The sequence below is a fragment of the Phoenix dactylifera genome, chromosome 16, assembly GCF_009389715.1.
Source record: "Phoenix dactylifera cultivar Barhee BC4 chromosome 16, palm_55x_up_171113_PBpolish2nd_filt_p, whole genome shotgun sequence".
Taxonomy (NCBI): domain Eukaryota; kingdom Viridiplantae; phylum Streptophyta; class Magnoliopsida; order Arecales; family Arecaceae; genus Phoenix; species Phoenix dactylifera.
In genome coordinates, this window is record NC_052407.1 from 8,486,842 (window position 1) to 8,505,218 (window position 18,377).

The 18,377-nt window shown below is 37.1% G+C and overlaps 1 protein-coding gene across 3 annotated transcripts; it reads left to right on the forward strand.

The window, feature by feature from the left end:
• Nucleotides 1-502: 502 nt before the first annotated feature.
• On the forward strand, nt 503-18,283 carry LOC103700861. Of its 3 annotated transcripts, none has more exons than XM_008782753.4 (6): nt 503-972; nt 1,835-2,104; nt 6,584-6,810; nt 7,207-8,050; nt 15,105-17,201; nt 17,797-18,283. In XM_008782753.4, the coding sequence occupies exons 3-6, from the start codon at nt 6,586-6,588 to the stop codon at nt 17,820-17,822; spliced, it is 3,192 nt and encodes a 1,063-aa protein (XP_008780975.2). In that variant the 5' UTR covers nt 503-972; nt 1,835-2,104; nt 6,584-6,585; the 3' UTR covers nt 17,823-18,283. The 3 variants fall into 3 exon arrangements, with proteins under 3 accessions (XP_008780975.2, XP_008780977.2, XP_038970346.1); XM_008782755.4 differs by having other exon boundaries at nt 505-972; nt 17,788-18,283; XM_039114418.1 differs by lacking the exon at nt 17,797-18,283 and having other exon boundaries at nt 505-972; nt 1,824-2,104; nt 15,105-17,728.
• Nucleotides 18,284-18,377: the final 94 nt, after the last annotated feature.

Sequence of the window (18,377 nt, forward strand, 5' to 3'; positions counted from 1 at the left end):
AAAATATCTAAATGTACAAAAAAAAATTTATAAGATGATCGCGATGAAGAAAAAAATTTAATATTTTATTTTATTTTTAATTAAACATATATTAGGAATATATGTTAAAAAATAGTGTTTTATGAGAACACAAAAATAAATATTAATTTGAAGAAAATATTCATTCAAATTTATTTTTAAAAAAATATTTATATAAAAAGTATTTTTTATTATTATATGATTTAATAATATATGGGTTGGTGCTGTAGATTTGGAGGGGTCAGGGGCCGTCCTTCGGAGGCTGAAGTGAAAGAGGTGTGGGTGTGTGCGCGCAGGTTGTTTTTTGGCTCTTTTTTCTTCGCCACCCAAGGCGAAGGGAGGTCGAGAGAATCTCCAAGCCCGTAAAGCAAGAAAAGAGAAACAAAAAAATTCCCACCCAAAAACCGATAATAAAGCGTATGTATGTATATATTGGGAGGAAAGAAGAAGAGGGGAAAATAAATCGAAGGGGCGGGGAAAAAGGTGGGGAATAAAATGACCGGATGTTGACAAATTTCCTGTCACTTTTCTTAGAAGGTCGTTTGTTCCTGTGAGAGATTTTGTTATCTCGGATCTCTCTCTCTCTCTCTCTCTCGCTCTCGCTCTTGCTCTTGCTCGCTCGCTCTCGCTCTCCTCTGTGGCCCAGCGGATCGACATCTCCCAATCTGATGTCGATCTGCAGCTGCGTCTCCTTCCAATGGCCATGGGGACGGGCGCAATCCTCCTCCATTAGTCTCCTATGATCTCCTTTTCTTCTCGTTTTATCTAGAAGTTTTGTTTTTCGTCCTTGCGCTCTTTCTTCGCTTGGATTCTCCTCTCTTGGCTCCAAGTTGGAAAACTCGGATGGCAGGACGGGGGCGGCCGTTCGGGCTTAGGATGTTCCAGGCTCTGATGCTGAATCCGCTGCAAAGGAGTTATAGAGATGGATAACGAGAGGTGGTGACGTGGGTTGCGGTAAATTTTCGCTCTCTGTGCTTTATTCTCTCGTTCGCGATGGGGTTGAGGAGATCTTTTGATCTTTTGGTGATGAGCCTTTGGGTATGCTTTGTTCTTGTGGATTTCGGATTTGATGCCTTTTGTGAAATTTTCTTTTTTGCTTAAATTATTGGATATAAGATATGTTTTTCTCTTTTTTTATATAAAAAAATAAAAGTTGTTGAATTGTCCAAATTTGCGGCCTGATAAGCTTCTATGTCTGATGATTTTAGTAACTCGAGTTCAAAGTTCTCTTTTTGCTGATCTTTTTGTTTTCCCCCTCTCTGCTCTTAAGTTGATGTTTCTTTGATCTGATGGTCTGTGCATTTGGAAGGTTCGATTCATAGAGTAGAGACTGCATTATAAAAGGATTGTTCCGGCTTGATATTGATATCCTTTCCCCTGTTTTGAGATTTTATTTTATTTTGAACTCCCAGTTGTGGAACCAAAGTTGCGCAGTGGTAAGGTTGCTCCAAAGATCATGGGTTAGAAACATGGAAACAACCTCTCCTTACACAGGGTTGAGGCTTTGTACACTTGACCCTCCACAGAACCTGCAATGGCAGAAGCCTCGTGCACCGGGCTACGCTACTACTTGCAGAATCAGTGTAGCTTTTTAACTGCTGTGACTCATGCAAGATTTTCTCATAAATTTTTGTTTATTTTTTTAAATTTGTAATTGTTCTGTGATGGGTTGTGTTGTTACTGTTGTGTGATAGGAATACATGGTGATGAGGGATACTGTTTCTTTTTTACGGATTTGTTTCTTTTTTGATGTAAGGATACTGTTTATCACCTTCTTGCTTCTAATCTTTTACTTACTAATGTAGATCATTTTTAGGTTTTGCCTTGGCTGGACTATCCAGATTTTGGTTTTGACAACAAACTTTGAATTTCCTGCTTGACGGAATTGGCTTGCATGTCACTGCCTGATGACATTGGATATCATCTGGGTGACGTGTGAAGCTTCTGGATTGGATACATTTCTGGAAAGTGTGCTTCGCTTGAGCTGCCCTGCTTCAGATTTTCTACTAGTTTACTAAATGATATTGGACATGTTTTTGAGGATTTGATGGGAGGTTTTCCAAGGGGTTGTTTCCTTCTTGATCCGGTAATCCTTAATTTTTACTCTTTTTTTTCCTGAAGTATGCAATGTGATACAGTTTCGAATGTTATTTGAACTACTTGTTTTCTTTTTATGCTGGAGTTTGTTCCCTTTTACTATTTAGTAGCTTATCAAGTAGGAGGATTTCTGCTGCTTCCTGACTTGTAGAAAATTTCTAAGTTACATTGAACCTGCAACATTTTCTACCTATCCGTGAATTGTAAAAGGGTCTAAATAGAAACTTTCTGGGTAAGAATCTGGATCAAATACTTTTGAACAGTTGCTACTGATGATAATTAACTATAAACTTCCATTTGGTTTTTGGAATTTTATTTTTTTTGTTTTTTGTTTTTTTACTATAGAGATCTGGATGGTGCAGATTATGGCAAGTAATTTCTGTTTCTCGGATATCTTGAGTGGGTATGATCTGTATCTTGGTTTTTGACTTTGGCATATTGTACGGGAAGTGGTGAACTAGATCATATAAAGCTCTGACATGCATATTTCATCAGTTGTTTTACTTTTTTATTTTATGATACTCATGTTCATAGGGAGTTCATGGTCATTAGATTGGAAATATATGGAACAATTAATGCATCAAGAATTCGTGAACTATGTAGAAATCCTGGTTGATAATGAAATAAAAAGAAAAAACCTACTCTTGTTGAACCATATTACCCTAATAGGACGAGGTTTGATGCTAGATTTTGGCTTGAATAGTGGTATAAGGAATGACTCTCCTTATTTCCTGTTGTTTTAATGTAGAATCCTCGTGTTTTAATGAGATATTATTGGCAGGAGGGACAACAGATCCAGTATGGTTATTTAGTTAAATTATTATATGTGTATTGGCCTTTAGAGGTATTTCTTATTACTAAAAGATGAAAGGCTTGAAATCCTTTAGTTCTGCATTAGATTCATTCCTTTTCAGAACTCCTAATTTGGGAAAATCATCATGGGCAAACATTTCTGAGATAGGACATTGTGGTTGATCATGTATGCATCCTTTCTCGAAAGGAGGAAAAACTCTCGAGAACCTTCATCTTCACCTGGATTTACTTTTTAATTGTCAAGCTTATCACATAATTCATGAATTTTAAACTGGGAACTCATGAAACACGAGTTTACCGGAATCAGCATGTTGCCATATGTTATGTGGTGAATAACATAAAAGAAACATGACTTCTCCTAAAATAAACATATGCCAACAAGTTGCTTGTAATAGTAAAGATTTGAAATACCGGCTGGTAGGGTACTCGCCAAGACATACATACTGTACTAACTGTTTGACGGTACAAGAGGACACCAGTTTGGTTAAACACTGCATGAACCATTCCTGAACTGCTTGAACCAAACCCTGATTGATAAATTCGGGAGGGATCGAGGTCAGTTTGCTGCCAAGTTGAACCCTGCATCTCTGGATGACTAAAACAACATTTTTTGCTGTCATTCTCCACCATTTGAAGGTGTGAATAAAATGAGGGACATAGGAAGATTATGTATGCAGATTGGCTTGCATGTTTGAAGCATGATTTTCGACTTTTGGGGCTAGTAAATAATTCTAGCTAGGTAAATCTTCTTTCTCCTCCCTTTTTTTCTTATTTCTTAAAGAGTCCAAGTGGAATTTTGTGTTTGATTGAAAAAATCATGGGGATATTTTTTCAGATGAGCACTGACTATTGTTTGGTCATTATGTTTTGAAGCAACTCAAGTTGATTTTTAGGGTTTCGGGTTGAACCCCCCTGACCTACACCTAAAATTGTGTAAATCGAAAAATAACCTAGAAAGGCCATAGCAATGGTGTAGCAGCTGTATCAGTGTGCATCCAATGATAACCTCTGTTGGCATGATCCTCAATCGGTGCCAACTGTTCCCACCTCTTGGGGTATGACTCGATCCCCCAATATTCTGAAACTGGATAGAAGTTTATATTCTTGGTGTGAAGAAGGTATCTTTTGTTGAAAAGTGAATGCTGAAGGTCTCTCAATCACCTCATCAATTCCTCATGCTGGCATGGCACATGGGTACTGGTGCAATCACAGGGACTTGGAAAGTGATACACAGGAATTTGGAAAGTGATTCATAAGAGGGTGGCTAAATCACGATGTGCCAGGCCATCACCATGTTATCATGTCGAATTGATGGGTTGACTGAGTGAAAGCCCACAGTAATTTCCATGTTGAAAAAGTGATCACTATGGTGGCTTTTGCCTTTTCTTCTATGTTTTCCTTTATTTATTCTCTCAAATTTTTTACTCCCTTTCTTAGCCACCTTAAAATGGTTTTGAAAGGTACCCTCGTTTTTCACTTGCATCCCTTCATTTTCCTTATTAATTTCAAGGGGTTTATAACTGCATAAGACAAATGAGGGGCTTTGGACTCGACACTATATATTCTTTAAAAATGCTGTACCCTTGTGACAAAGGATCCAGCTCTGTTTGTTTGGATATGAGTAGGATCCACCGGTCTCATCTACTGCCCTTGTGAAAGCTTTGTGTGCATACAGCTGCTGGCTTATTGCCACTGTCTAGCTTTCTCTTCCTCACTTCAAGTGCAGTATAGGCAAAGAGTTCCTCTCTCCTGCACAGTGTGCACATGAGAAAACAATCAATAATCACAAAAGTTTCCCTTAGCCTTCTTGTAATTTTTCGAATTAGCAAATAACCCCCAATATCTTGTCCCTTTTGTTGCATGTGCATCTTATCAAGTTTTTGAGCAATGCCTTGATGGAGTCATGCTGTTAACAATGAATTGACATCAAAAACCTATGAGTCTTCTCTAAAGAAAAGTTTATGTAATTATCATTCACAAATTTTTACGACGTACAACTTTCTTTTATACAGGTTTAACAAAGGGCACGATTTAAACTTTGGAACATAATTTAGCTCATTGGCAAATGAAACTAGCAAATTGAAACCATTTAAATGTGATCCCATGAATGGCTGTCAGCTTCATAGGCTTTCCAAAATAAAGACATTTTGTAAATTGATAAATAAGTAGTGGAAACTTCAAAAAAAAAGGATTAGATTTTTGAGTTGCACTAGATGTGTATAATAATGTGAAAATGACCCTGAATATATAAGAATTTGGAAAGGGAATTTTAAGATAAAAACCTGTTCATGATCCTCTTAGAACTCCTAAAAACAAGTATTACCAAAACCCAGATATAGTTCTAAAGTGATTATTCAAATTTACATGATCTGACAACATTGACAGTTTAAGTTAGCCAGCTATTATTCATTTGCTAAGTTCATCATTTTCCCCGACTGTAACATCTTCATCTAATTGAAGCTAGGCTTGTTGCTTCAGAATGTTCAAATAAGTTGATAATATTAATTGCAGTAACTGAATTGACTTATCTATGGACATGGTGTTGTGCATCATGATATTATAAAAATCTTCAGTAGTTGTTGTTGTCTCATTGATTACTTATGTTCATTAGAATAATGCTTAACTCAACATTTTATAATTTTATTGTATTGCATTATGATCGATACATAAAAATATGCTTGCATGTGATATTAATTTGAGCAAAAGTGTCTCTCCGATAGGTCTTGGAGAAGGAGATTTGGATTTCAAGTGTCTGGTTAAATTTGTCGTAGAATCTTCTTCGATATTAAGTAGAAAGTATGAAAAAGTAAGCATTGTATCTAACCAACCTCTATCTACATGTTTGCCTGTCTGTCCATACATCCATCTACTCATAATTTTATGCTTAATTCATGGTTTAAAGAATGCATGCCACTCAATTAGTAGCACAAGAAGAGAGAATTACATTTGAACATTGGCCAAAATGGAAAGAAGCCCGAGTAACCATTCCTTGATTTCTCTTATCTGCTTCCTGTGATTTTTTTTTTTTTTGTTATATCAATGACTTTACTGTCGAGGATTACAAGTATCTCAACACACTTCACGGCCATGGTTCCTCCTATAGCTTCTTGTTTTCATTTTTCTACACTGAAAAAATTCCATCTTTTCCTTTTTTTCTTTGATACAATCTTCATTAAGTCTTCGTTTCACATAATTTGGGAAATAACTATTGCACTTGAAAGTGTACTAAATGTACTTATAGTGCAAGATGCATATATATGTATACATGCAGTCTGGATTAGTTATAGTTCTAACTGATTAATGCTGAAAAGTGAGCAAGCATCTTTTCTGAGAAATACATATTTGGTTTGAGTTTCTCATTTCATGTTTCTTGCTGAATAAACTGAGTTAAGAAAAGAAGAAATTATTGTTGTTGTTGCTGTTAGTAGGAACCCCCTTTTTTCTGTTTATAACTGCAAATTTTCTCTCATTAATTGCAGATTATTTTTGGTCATTACTTGACTATTTTCTTTTCTGCTGCGCACATGCATTCCAAGTCTTTGGGATTGTAAAGTTTATCTTCCCAACCTAGTTCGATGTTAGAATTTTATGTTGAATTTCTTTGAAATAGTATTCTTAAAAGGTTTTGCTGACTTCTTTTTCATAATCTTCACAGGAATGGGAACAAAATTCCAGTGCAAAAGCTACCTTCCAGGATATCATCCCATGATTGATCTTAATGAGAATGCAAAGAGTTGTTGGTCTCGGTGCTATGAAGATAATATGTTGAGTGGACATTTCTGCAATGGCTTCATGTTGAGGCCAGTGAATGAATATTCAGAATACGATAAAGAAATGCTTAAGCGGACTATGCTTGAACATGAAGCCACATTTAGGAAACAGGTAAGCATATTTACACTTCCATTTAAATTGTTCAAGACAATGATTTCGTTACCGATCTGGAAAAACATGTTCCATTTTGTTGGCATCTACCTTTCCAGTCATCCCTATTGACTAAGCAGTATGACTTAATTGTTACATCTTATTGAATGCTTAATGATTTTGAACCCAACTGTACCATGATATGACTGAGTTTGGTAGTTCATGCTTTATTTAAGTTCCTTTCCAAGTCATGAAGCATCATAGACTCGTTTTTGAAGAAAAAAGAAAAAGAAAAAGAAAACCAAAATTAAGAGAGCATAAACCTTCAGTTTCTCTTCTTGTTTTTTTTCAGAAATATGAATTGGTTGTTTAATAGTTTGTCGTTACTGAAATTGCACTGTTATTCTTGCATTCTAGGTCTATGAATTGCATCGTCTTTATAGGATTCAGAGGAACCTGATGGACGAGTGTCAAAAGAAAGGGTTGCACAGATACTCCATACCATCAGACACATCACAATCAACAAATACTTTTTCATCTCAAATGCCATGTGAAGGAACCACAAAGGTATGGCAGATGTCTCACCTGCCTGTAGTGAACGCCAGTTATGACAAAGCACCTTTCGCAAGCACCGATGACACAAGGTCATCCTTAAACTTTCTGAGGGAAGGTAGCGTGCAGTCTGGTCCTATTTCATTAGAAAATGAAGTTTCTCTAAAAGATGGTGAACTTGATTCTAAGCTTCAGAAATCTCCTAGGAGAATGTTTGACCTACAACTTCCAGCTGATGTATATATTGATAGCGAAGATGCCGAAAGATCAGGAAAGAAAGATTTCGCTGATTCATCATCTAGATTTACAGTTTCGCCTAGCAGAACTTGCAGTGCAGATCCCGACAATGCTGTAAAGCTTACTTTAAGCACCGGTATGGGTCCTAATTGCAAAAAGGATAATAAGATACCAAATTCATGGGCACAAAAAGGTTTGTCAGCTCAGAGCTTGGCTGATCTGAATAAATCTATAAAAGATATATGCTTTGAGGGAGCAGCAGATTCAACTTCCAATCATTTTCTTGGCCTGAGAAACCACAGTGAAGAGAATCAAGGTCATAAGTTGTCATCAAAATCAAACACAAATTTCCTAGGCCTACGAAGTGCTCACTCTAAAGATGGGCATCGTGATGAAGGGTCTAGCTCAAGCTTCTTGCATGCAGATAAAGGGGAAATAGGACAGGAATGGCCATTCTTCAATAGTGAAAGTGGTAAGAACTTACTGACCTGTTTTGGTGATGTTAGTTGGCAAAATAATGTCTATTTAGTTTAAATGTTTTTCCCTTGATCTTAACCTTGACTGGTCCAAACTGTTATTACTTTGGTATCTCTCTTTTTAAAAATTTCATGGATACATACATTTCCTCAGCAGGGACAATTCTCTTATTTTTGGCTCTATATATTTCATCATCAGAATTTTCTTTGAACTTAAAAGGTGATTTGATGATTTAGGCATGTAGAGCGTGGCATAGTTAATCTGTTTTCTGCAGATTGCATTTGTTTCATTTCAATCTACCCAAGATTTTCATCTCAACTGAGTACTCTGTTGAGATAACAGTTTGCATCCATATTGGGCACTTACCAATATGATATCTACAACATTTCAGCCCTTATTATTCTGGAGATATAAACAGATACGTCCCAATAGATCACTGAGTATGATATCAATATAATAGCTGGTTTTCTTAATCTTTGTTTTACAATTTTAGGTAGCATTAATCAATGGATAATAATGGTGGTTAATCTTGGTTTAACTATATTAACTTATATCTGATACCTTGATTCCTAATCAGCTGAGATCTCAAAATATCTTGATAACAGTATCATCTTTGCTTCCCAAAAAAGGATTTTGGTGTTTTCTTAATGGGTAGAGAACCAGGCGTATGTCATAAAGTTTCATTAGGTTTGCATGATATTGCTTCTAACTTCTAAGCTTGCCTTGCTTGGATTACATGGTGTTTCATCATGTCTACTATTTAGGTTTTTTTTCAAAGAAAAACATATTTTTAGATTTGTATATGTTGCCTTGTACAGTTGGATGTTTGTAATCAATAGTGGTTAGAATGGGCATCGGAGATGAACATTGTTTAATCACTGATATTGCCTTTTGAGGCGAACTTATTGTCGATCATGTAAACAGGGACATTTGGAGTTGCTAAACTTATTCTGATGTAAAATATTATATGTTTGGAGATAAAGTTGGCTCTGCAGTTTCCAAATGATATTAGGTTTAAACTTTGCTCTAGACAGCTATATTATTGACTGAGACAGTTATTAAAAGGATTTGGATATAGGACATTATGCGTCTTCCAGTTTAATCTTACAAAAAGCTCTTGGTGGAATTTGGTTTGTGAAACTCCTAGAACTTACAGTTGCGAAACATGATCCACTACAGAGCACCTGCAGTTGTAAGAAACTTTCAGTTTTGGTTCTCCACATGCTCTGTCCCCACTATACCTCCACATTGATGCAATGCAATATGTGAATAGAATAAGGGAGAATAACTAAAAGAATTTAAGATGCATGGAAAATCAATAGATAGTCTATATGTTTACCTACAACCTTCTCATAGCAGTATATACAAAATTTTACCAGAATAGAACTAAACCAAGTAACTCTTAATTTTGATTATAGATCTGCCAAGAGTGTTCCTGTCAGAATTAAAATTTTAAATCAATAGTCAGGCAGAGAAGTGTCCAAATGTAGAAAAGGCTCATCCTCAAATTATACATGAGGCTTGTGACCACTTTTTAACTTGTAAAACTTCTAAATAGGGTACACTGAACTGTCACAAACCATCCTATTCGAGGCATACCAACCCGAAGCAGTGGGTTATTGAGTTGTTTCGGTGGTTTTGGCTTGATAAGAGGTATGAAGCAGTCCGAATTGAGCAAAATTGGCCTGTTCCACTCGTTTCGGAGCTGTTCAAGTCCCTTATCGCCTAATAGTAGAGGAGAAGTGGCAGAAGGCTATCCCGTGGCCTTCTTCTCCCTTCTCTTCTTCAGAAATAGTATTTTTAGGGTAAAATTTAGGGAAGAGGAATTTTATTGCTGATTTTGAGGCTAAATCCCTCCAAAATCAGGTATAATGCCCCTCCATTCTCCCCATTCATCTTTTTTTTCCTTTTCATGATCAAAATCAGCCAAAAATTGGGAAAATCAGGAAAAATCATGATAAAATTTTGTATTTTAGCATGATTTCCTGATATACTGGAGATCTAAGGATGGTCTACACATTTACGAAGAAATCGTGATTTTTTGTTGATCATGTAAATTTTTATATTGAAACCACATTTTCAGATAAAAATAAAATAAATAAAATAAAAGTTTTTTTTTAAAAAAAAATGGTAGCATGATTGGGATACACATGCTACTTACTATCTTATTTTGATAGCAATTTATTTAAATTTGGTCATAGTTATGTCTACCCAAATCTGAGCCTACATTCAAATAAATTTCAAAAATAAGTAGTGATTAATGCACATCTATGGGCTGAAAAATTATATGTTGTGTCCCTGGTAGGGCTCTACTAATTTGAACTAAAATTAAATTTAGGTATTTTATAATTAAATATTAATTTATTTTTTAATTTAGTAATTTGGGTTCTCTCATAGACGGTCTTTTCAGTGGCACAACTGGTTAACCTTCTCCCCAGTGGATAATAAAAGGAAGAATCACCTAACATAGAAGAGATTGAATGACTTGGTATACATACACTACAATCTAATGCTCGAATTAAAATGCATCCAAGAGAAGGTGGAGTTGAAGTATGATGATCTACTTCATAGGGACTTTGTATATGATTATACGGATTTGATAATTACTTGGCTTGAGGGCCAATAGCAGTAGGCAGTTATTGACAAGCCAGGATTGCCTCCTTGATCGGCTAGTTTTATAGCAAGAGAGATTAGGGTGAACACAAAGCAATGGACAGTGTGACATATGCCACACTCACACCCAGCCTAACAAACATGAAGTCAGGGGGCAGCCAATCGTTATTGCAAGGCTCTATGACCAAGACATCCTCCTATTAGATATAATAAAAAGATGCCAAGAAGAGATCACCATGATATACAGTCCGGTCAAAGAAGTAGAGCCAAGCAGGATGGTGAGCCTAGTCGAGCCACCCAATAAAATCAAGCGGGCAAGGGCATCATGGAAAGAAGCAGGTTTTAAAGTAGCAAGAAAGGAAAAGAAAAGAGAATTGCAAATCCATTGGAGAGAGTTGATAAGAAGCCTATTCACTCAAATTCTGAGACTGATAAACCCTTGGATAACTGATTGCTTGTATCACCTTTCAATATGAGCGATGATGATAATGACAGTTTGAGCGATGATGCATTTGGTGAGCAAGAAGATAGCAGTGGACATGGCGGGGATGCATATGACTCATAGCCATTTGTCTTAAACGATTTGCCAATGAGTCACAGTTCACTTATGCCACAGAATATGTACCACTATGCAAAACGTGGATCCACAACCACGAGAATATGAGATCATATGGGCCTCTCGAGGTGGTTCAATATACAAAACTATTGCAAATGATATAGCACACGGAGTTAGGTCCTGTATGTAACTAGATCCTTATTATACATTGGATTTTACTCTGCACATTCAGGGTCTAACCTATATGAATATCCTACGTCAGAGATATCGTATTCAAACGGCTACTACCCTGCATAGTCTCAGCCAGATTACGAATCAAATTTCGGTGCCACGATCTTTCTTTAGATAGGATGGCTAGCCTAGTATCAGATAGAAGATTAGTATTAGGATGGCTATCTCAGATTATGGGATGTAGGGGTAGGCACAGTATCTAGGCTGGAGTCGGGTCCAAAGATCTGACTGTGAACATGATCCTGATATTTGCAAGCAACAAACACTTCACGAGAAACAAGATGTCGGTATATATTTTGTCGTTCAAATCAATTTGATAAATGTATTTTCAAAATTAAAAGTATGTATTGTCTATATATTATTATAATTACATTTATCAGGCAATCATATGGTCTTTCTAGACCAATATGACATAAAATAACATCAAAATATCCTTAAAATCATAATTTGAACATCAATAATATACCTTAAAGTAATCTCCAACATAAAAAATTGAAAATAAAACATGATGTAACAGTGCCGAAAGCTATGCTTTACAAGTGTTGGTATAATATGGTTCAATATCATACCATACCGGCTTTGACTGGCACGATAATTGGCATCAAAATAACAGATGCTTCTGAAATTTTAACAAACAAGCTATGAAATAGGGCAATTATGAAATAGAACATCTGGATGTTGAAGGAGCTTTTCAAAGGATACAAAATCATGGCAAACATCTCTTAAAATCATATCTGAGATCAAATCTTTTCTGTCGGCCAATTTGATATGAAAGATCTAGGTAAAGCTAATGTAATCCTAGGGATGAAGCTGTTCAAATCCCTAGAAGGGATAGCTCTCTCCCTTGCTCATTCTATTGAAAAAAAGATCGAAAAGTTTTGTTATTATGATCAAAAACCTGTATCCACTCCTTATGATCCTAGTATCCACCTCAAAATGAACTTAGGTGAACCTATTGATCAAGTTAGATACTCTCAGATCATTGGATCTTTCTTGTATGTGACAAATAAGACAAGACTCGATATTGCCTATGCTATAGGGAGAACAAGCAGATACACCCAAAATCTCAATCAATTCTGGAGTGCTCTAGAAAGAGTATTCCGATATCTTAAGGGAACCCTAAATCTTTTTTTGTTTACACTGGATACCATAAGGTGGTTGAGGTCTATAATGATGCAAACTGGATTGTACCGTGGAGATGATCTTGCCATTAACCTGCACAAAAGGGTGAATTTCATTTTTAAGACAGTGTCTTCACATGCCTCAATCCGCGCCTTCATTTTCATTTATTCTTTAATATTTGTCTTATTATTTAGATCTCGGCATTAACCTACATAAAGGAGCGAATTTCATTTTTAAGGCAGTGTCTTCACACGCCTTGATCCAGGCACACCTTCATTTTCATTTATTCTTTATATTTTTTTTCTTATTATTTATTTTTGAAGTCACTATTTTTGCAATATTGGCAATTTCTATGAACCACACTCTTTGGTGTTGAAATATGTATTTCAAAAGTTTCTTGGTACTTTCAAGAATACTTTTAGCTCTTCAATTTGAAATGTGGGTTCTATTCCACTTCAGCTTCCCTTCAACCAGCTGAGGCATTCTTTTTTGTGGATGATGTATTCATGGAATCTTGTGCAGGTAACAGGCAAGGTCCTTAAAGTATATCATATCTTTTAATGGTAGTAGAGTAATTTTGCACCTTCATATTTAGAGGAGTAAGAAGTGGCACAAGTTTCATGGTTTACACCCTTGGGAAGAAGCACAATAGAAGTGCACATGTTACTCTTGTTAGGGTGAAAGTGAAATTGTACATCTGATCTTTATGCTTCTGTTGAAGAAAAAAACTTGCATCATGATAGTTCTGTTCAAAGTCACATGGCCATGCTATTGGGAATAGGTGAAATGGGCTCTAACTATAAGCCACGTTTATTAATAGTCTCTGTTGAGTCAATGTTCTGAATGTGTTTGCTGGCAATCAGATTGTTGGATGTCACCCCTCTGCAACTTTCTCTTGTTTAAAACATGTCAGTGTACCTTGAAGCTGGATGCACTTTAGGCTTCATAGTGGAGATTGTAAATTAGCTAACTTCTTTCTTCTTTGTGACGTGGCATTTGGCAAGAAAGTATTAGTACTTTGGCATGCTTGGTAAATAGCCATATGTTATTAGTCGTATCCTGTTTCCTGTTCTCATCAATTCATAAAGTAGGTCCGCCTGCTGAATTCCCACCTTGGATATTATATGGGATATTCAATTGTGAAATGATGGAAAATATCCAGGGGAAGGAAATTTTCCATTGTAGAATGAACAAATGATTGGATCTCTTTCTTGCTGTTCTATGTAAAGCACAGTTAAATAGACTGATATGCTTGTAAACTCAGCGTGCACCTAGAAGTAACTTATGAATCTCGAGGAAAAAGCTAGCCTTAGATATTTTCTCTTGAATAAGCAGTTGGTCCATTTGTTGATGGTGTCATGGTTCTGTCATTTAAGGAATGCAATGATATTGGATTGGATAATTTACTTCGGGAGAAAGAGAACAATTATGTAAACCCAGTTTTGGTTTTCTGATTCTCTATTTGCATGGTGATCTTCCTTAAGTTTTTTGTTCTGCAATTATTTTTTATAAATTTAATTCAATTAAGAAAGGAATGTATGTGTTTTTCTTTAACACGTTGAAACTTAGCATTTTTTTTAAATGTTCATTATGGCTTTACTTTCCTCTAAGAATTGTCTTAATGCAGGGGATCTGTGGACAAGTTGGCCATTGCTGTATTTATATGTAAATTGTGTTCAAAGTGGTAGAGCAATTTCTTTTAAAGTGTTTTGATTGAAACATTCCTGGATAAGAATGGAATGTGCCTTGGTCAATATTGATAGGTTTATTAATTTACCCTTAAAAAAAAAAGCTAGTGCTTGTAGTGTAAGCCTAAAAGTTTATCAGAACCATGTCTTGGTGGTTTGAATCTGTTGATCCTCAATTGAGAATGTCTTCCTTTTCAGTTGGAATCTACCTGATTTAAAATGATGGTAGAGATGGTTCTGGAGAGTGTTCCCACTTTTCAGATAGCTTTTATAAGCATCAACCAAGATCAACAGTATTGTCATGAATCTGCCCATGTTGGTCCTTCATGCTCCCCTGTAATTTGCGTCAGTCAAGTACTACCTAATATGGAAACTGCCTGTGGTAGGTTCACATGGAGGGCAGGGTGGATTTGTTACCAACTGGTACCTGGATACACAACTAATAAATTGTTAATATATTGTGACTTACTGTTAAGTTTTTTACTTTTTGAAGTTCTTGATCATGAAGACAGCTGAAAAAGGATGGTAAGCTGCTGCACTGATTTGTGTCTTGTATTAGGCCAGATATAGTATTTTGAACTGTAATTGTTCTACTTGCTGGACAATTTTAGCTGTCAAATAATTTTTCAGTTATTGTTGCAAAACTGCTGTGAGGATTAGTGTCCTGTAGCTTGACATTCACTTCTGCTAGGCACTTAGCATTTGCTTAGTGCACATGGTTCTCCTTTTTTAATGTTAAGTCTAGCACATAAGTAAACTCTTGTCTTTAATTTTCTTATCTGTTGATACTTTGTACTATATATCTGATTTTTTATCTTTTTTCTGAGATCAATTCACAGGGCAAAGCAGGAGCAGCTTGAGTTTATTCGGTCCAGGTCTCTGCGATGATAAATTCCCCGTGTCATCTGAAACCGTACAACCAATGCTTAAGAATTCACATGGAATTGCTTTATCACATCAAAATAAAACACGGACATGGTTCAGACAAAAGCCAACTTATGGGATTGAAACCTCTGGAAGCAGTACCCATCTTGCCACCTCAAATAATTCAGCAGTGGCAGCAGCTCCTTCAATTCCTGCTTCATTCTCAATTCTTCCTCAGATGAACTCCTCAAGTAGTGCATCTTCATTGGTTTCATCTTGGACAAAGCCCGTGAACAGCATAAGCCACATTCCAGTGGCAGTTCAAGCACTTCCATGCTTTAACAGCTCTGCAACTCTGAGTACACGGAACAGGATTTCCAATGTAGCTGCTCAGAACATAGGAACCGATCCTGACAAATGGCAAACCAGTAGGGATTCACGCCAACGAGCTGGAATTGAGGCACCTTCTTATCTAAATGGATCATTTGCAGGTTTTTGTCTGGATTCGGAACCTGCACCATATTTACAGCTCCCATCAGTCACCTTTGGTAAACGAAACCACAATGATACTGGTGACAGTTCAGCTTATGGAAACTCCATAGGTCATGAAGCCCAAAAGTGTTTTAAGAGTTTGCAGGGCACTGATGTGAAGTCTCTACACAATGTAAATCTGAACCAAGCACTTCCAAATGGAATTGAAAATGATCTTACTGTCCAACAGCATACAGTACTTTGTGATCTAGAGCAGAAATTTGAGGAGTCCTCGAGAGAGAGATCTTGGCTCAGAAAGAAACCAGCTTATAATGACTCTATTGACTTGAAAAAACATGCATCTCAGATGGAGTTGGGCTTCGTGCATGGTCATTCTCAGCTGATGTCCAGTTTCAATATTGTTACTCCAGAATCTGAGAGGAAACAAGATAAGGAGACTGGTCTACCTCTTTGTAATCCTCAGGGTTTTACATCAGCTTTGCAGGTCAAGGAGATCAGAATGCAGAGGAATGAGATTGAAAAAGACATATATTGCGCTGACTTGACCTGTGACATGAAGGAGCGCAGCTCTGAGAAGGCAATGTCTGTAGGGAGTTTGATCACTGAAAAGGGGGCTGAAAACATCAGTAAAAAATTTAGGAACATTATCGATCTAAATGCTGAAGTAACAAGTATGGATGACCCAAGGCTATCAGAGTTTTCACCCAAAAGTGAGGTGGCTGTTCCATCGTCACTCCCAGTATCAAGGGTTTCTGCAAAAGATGCTACTGAGATGAATTTAGAAGTAAGAATTTCTCAGGCAGAGGTGAATATAATGCCTCATCAAGAATATATGCCATCAAGCAAAACAGATGGTTCACAAGAAACAGAATGCTCTCATGACACCCTTGCGAGAGAGGCAGCAGAGAATATTGTTGCTATGTCGGTGGATGTGCAAACACATTTAGAGGAAATCACATGGGATGGATTGGCTCCAGCTCAGTGGAATACCTTGTTTTGGTTTGCAGAGGTTGCTTCATCCAATGCAGACAACACAGGAGTTCCAAAGAGTGGTGGAGATTGTGGATCTGAATCTTCAGATGATGATGGATTGGATTTCTTTGAGGCTATGACACTGAAGCTCGAGGAAATAAAGGTCGATGACCGCTGCTGCCAGCCAAAGGAGTTTGAGAATAAAAAAGATGAACCGGGTGCTGCTTCTCTGCTTCTAATGAGGCCTCGGAGAGGCCAGGGAAGGAGGCGGCGACAGAGAAGGGACTTCCAGAAAGATGTTCTGCCAGGCCTTGCATCACTGTCAAGGCACGAAGTAACAGAAGATCTTCAAACTATTGGAGGACTGATGAAAGCATCAGGCAAGACTTGGCAGACAGGCTTAACAAAACGGAACACAGGCCGGAATGGGCTTCATTTCCAAGCAAAGGGAAGGAGGCAGCCTAGAAGTTTAGCTGTGACTGTATCAGAGACTCGGATAACTACCCCGCCGGTGCATCCCATTAGTACTGATCTAGAAGTTGATGGGAGGAATATGATAGGGTGGGGAAGGACAACAAGGCGGTGCCGTAGACTGAGATGTCCACCTGGTAATGTCTCTGCTCCTCTAACTTAAAGCTTAAGTTTCATAATCATGGTAACAATTTTATAAGGAAATGTGGAATAGGAATTTTATGTGGATTCAATTGAGAGGTAACCACAGTCATGAAATGCTTCCGTACATGTTCTCTTGGTCCTAATTTGGGCTTTTATTACTGCTTTTGAGTCAAAAACAGCTTGTACATTTTACAATAAATACTGCATTGTTTGGTGAAACGGAGGGCAGACTATTATGTTTGAAGCTTACAAGAACAAGTAATTATGAGACTTGCAGTTTAAGAGGATCTCATAAAACAAATATTTGACCCATTTTAGTGGGGCTTTAGGATATGATCAGACTGAACTTAGCAAAGTCTCAGTAAGATAACCCTCTGGGAGATTTTCTTCTTTTTGCCTCTGTTTCGTTTGCTTGTGGCTTATTCTTGCAATACTTCTTACAAGCTTATCGAATTGACCCGGGATTGTGGTTTGTAGATGCCAAACCCTTTTGGTACAAAAGGAGTTTATTTATCTTTTATCTTTGTTCTCGAGTGTCCTTCTGTTTGTGCTCCCAATCTCGTTTCTTATACTTTTCAGTTTTTTAAGACATGGAGGAGGCTATCCAAATCTGAACCTGGGACATCTTCCCATTACGTGAAGCAAGGAGAAGGGTGCCAAGATCGAAGTAACATTGGCTTCCTATTACGTATTAGGGTAGTCCTATGGGGCATTTGTGTCCTGCCATGGTGTGGGAGATTGGTATTATTGGCAAGAATCGGCACCATGCATGAGGTGGTTGAATTAGTTGCCAAGCCAGCAGCAGATTAGCATGGATAACTTTGTCTTGTTTGTAATTTTCGCATACTTTTCTTTCTTTTGGACTGCTTTTGGATGCTGAACAGCTAAGTAAGAAGTGAATAGCTAATCAGCATGTAAAATTGTCTCCTACTTGGCTGACATTGACATTCCTGGGGTTAGTAGGATAACTTGATGACGATTAACTTTATTTCACCCTTTCTCATGAGATAAAGTTATCGAGGTTATGGATTTTCACCCTTTCATGGAATATTAATGCAAAGGTCATGATCTCCAAGCCAGTTTTCCTTGGGGCTTGCTTGCCCTCTCTAGTAAGAGGGGGAAAGTCCCTTCTGAAACAAAACCAAACATGGTTTTGTTATATATAACCA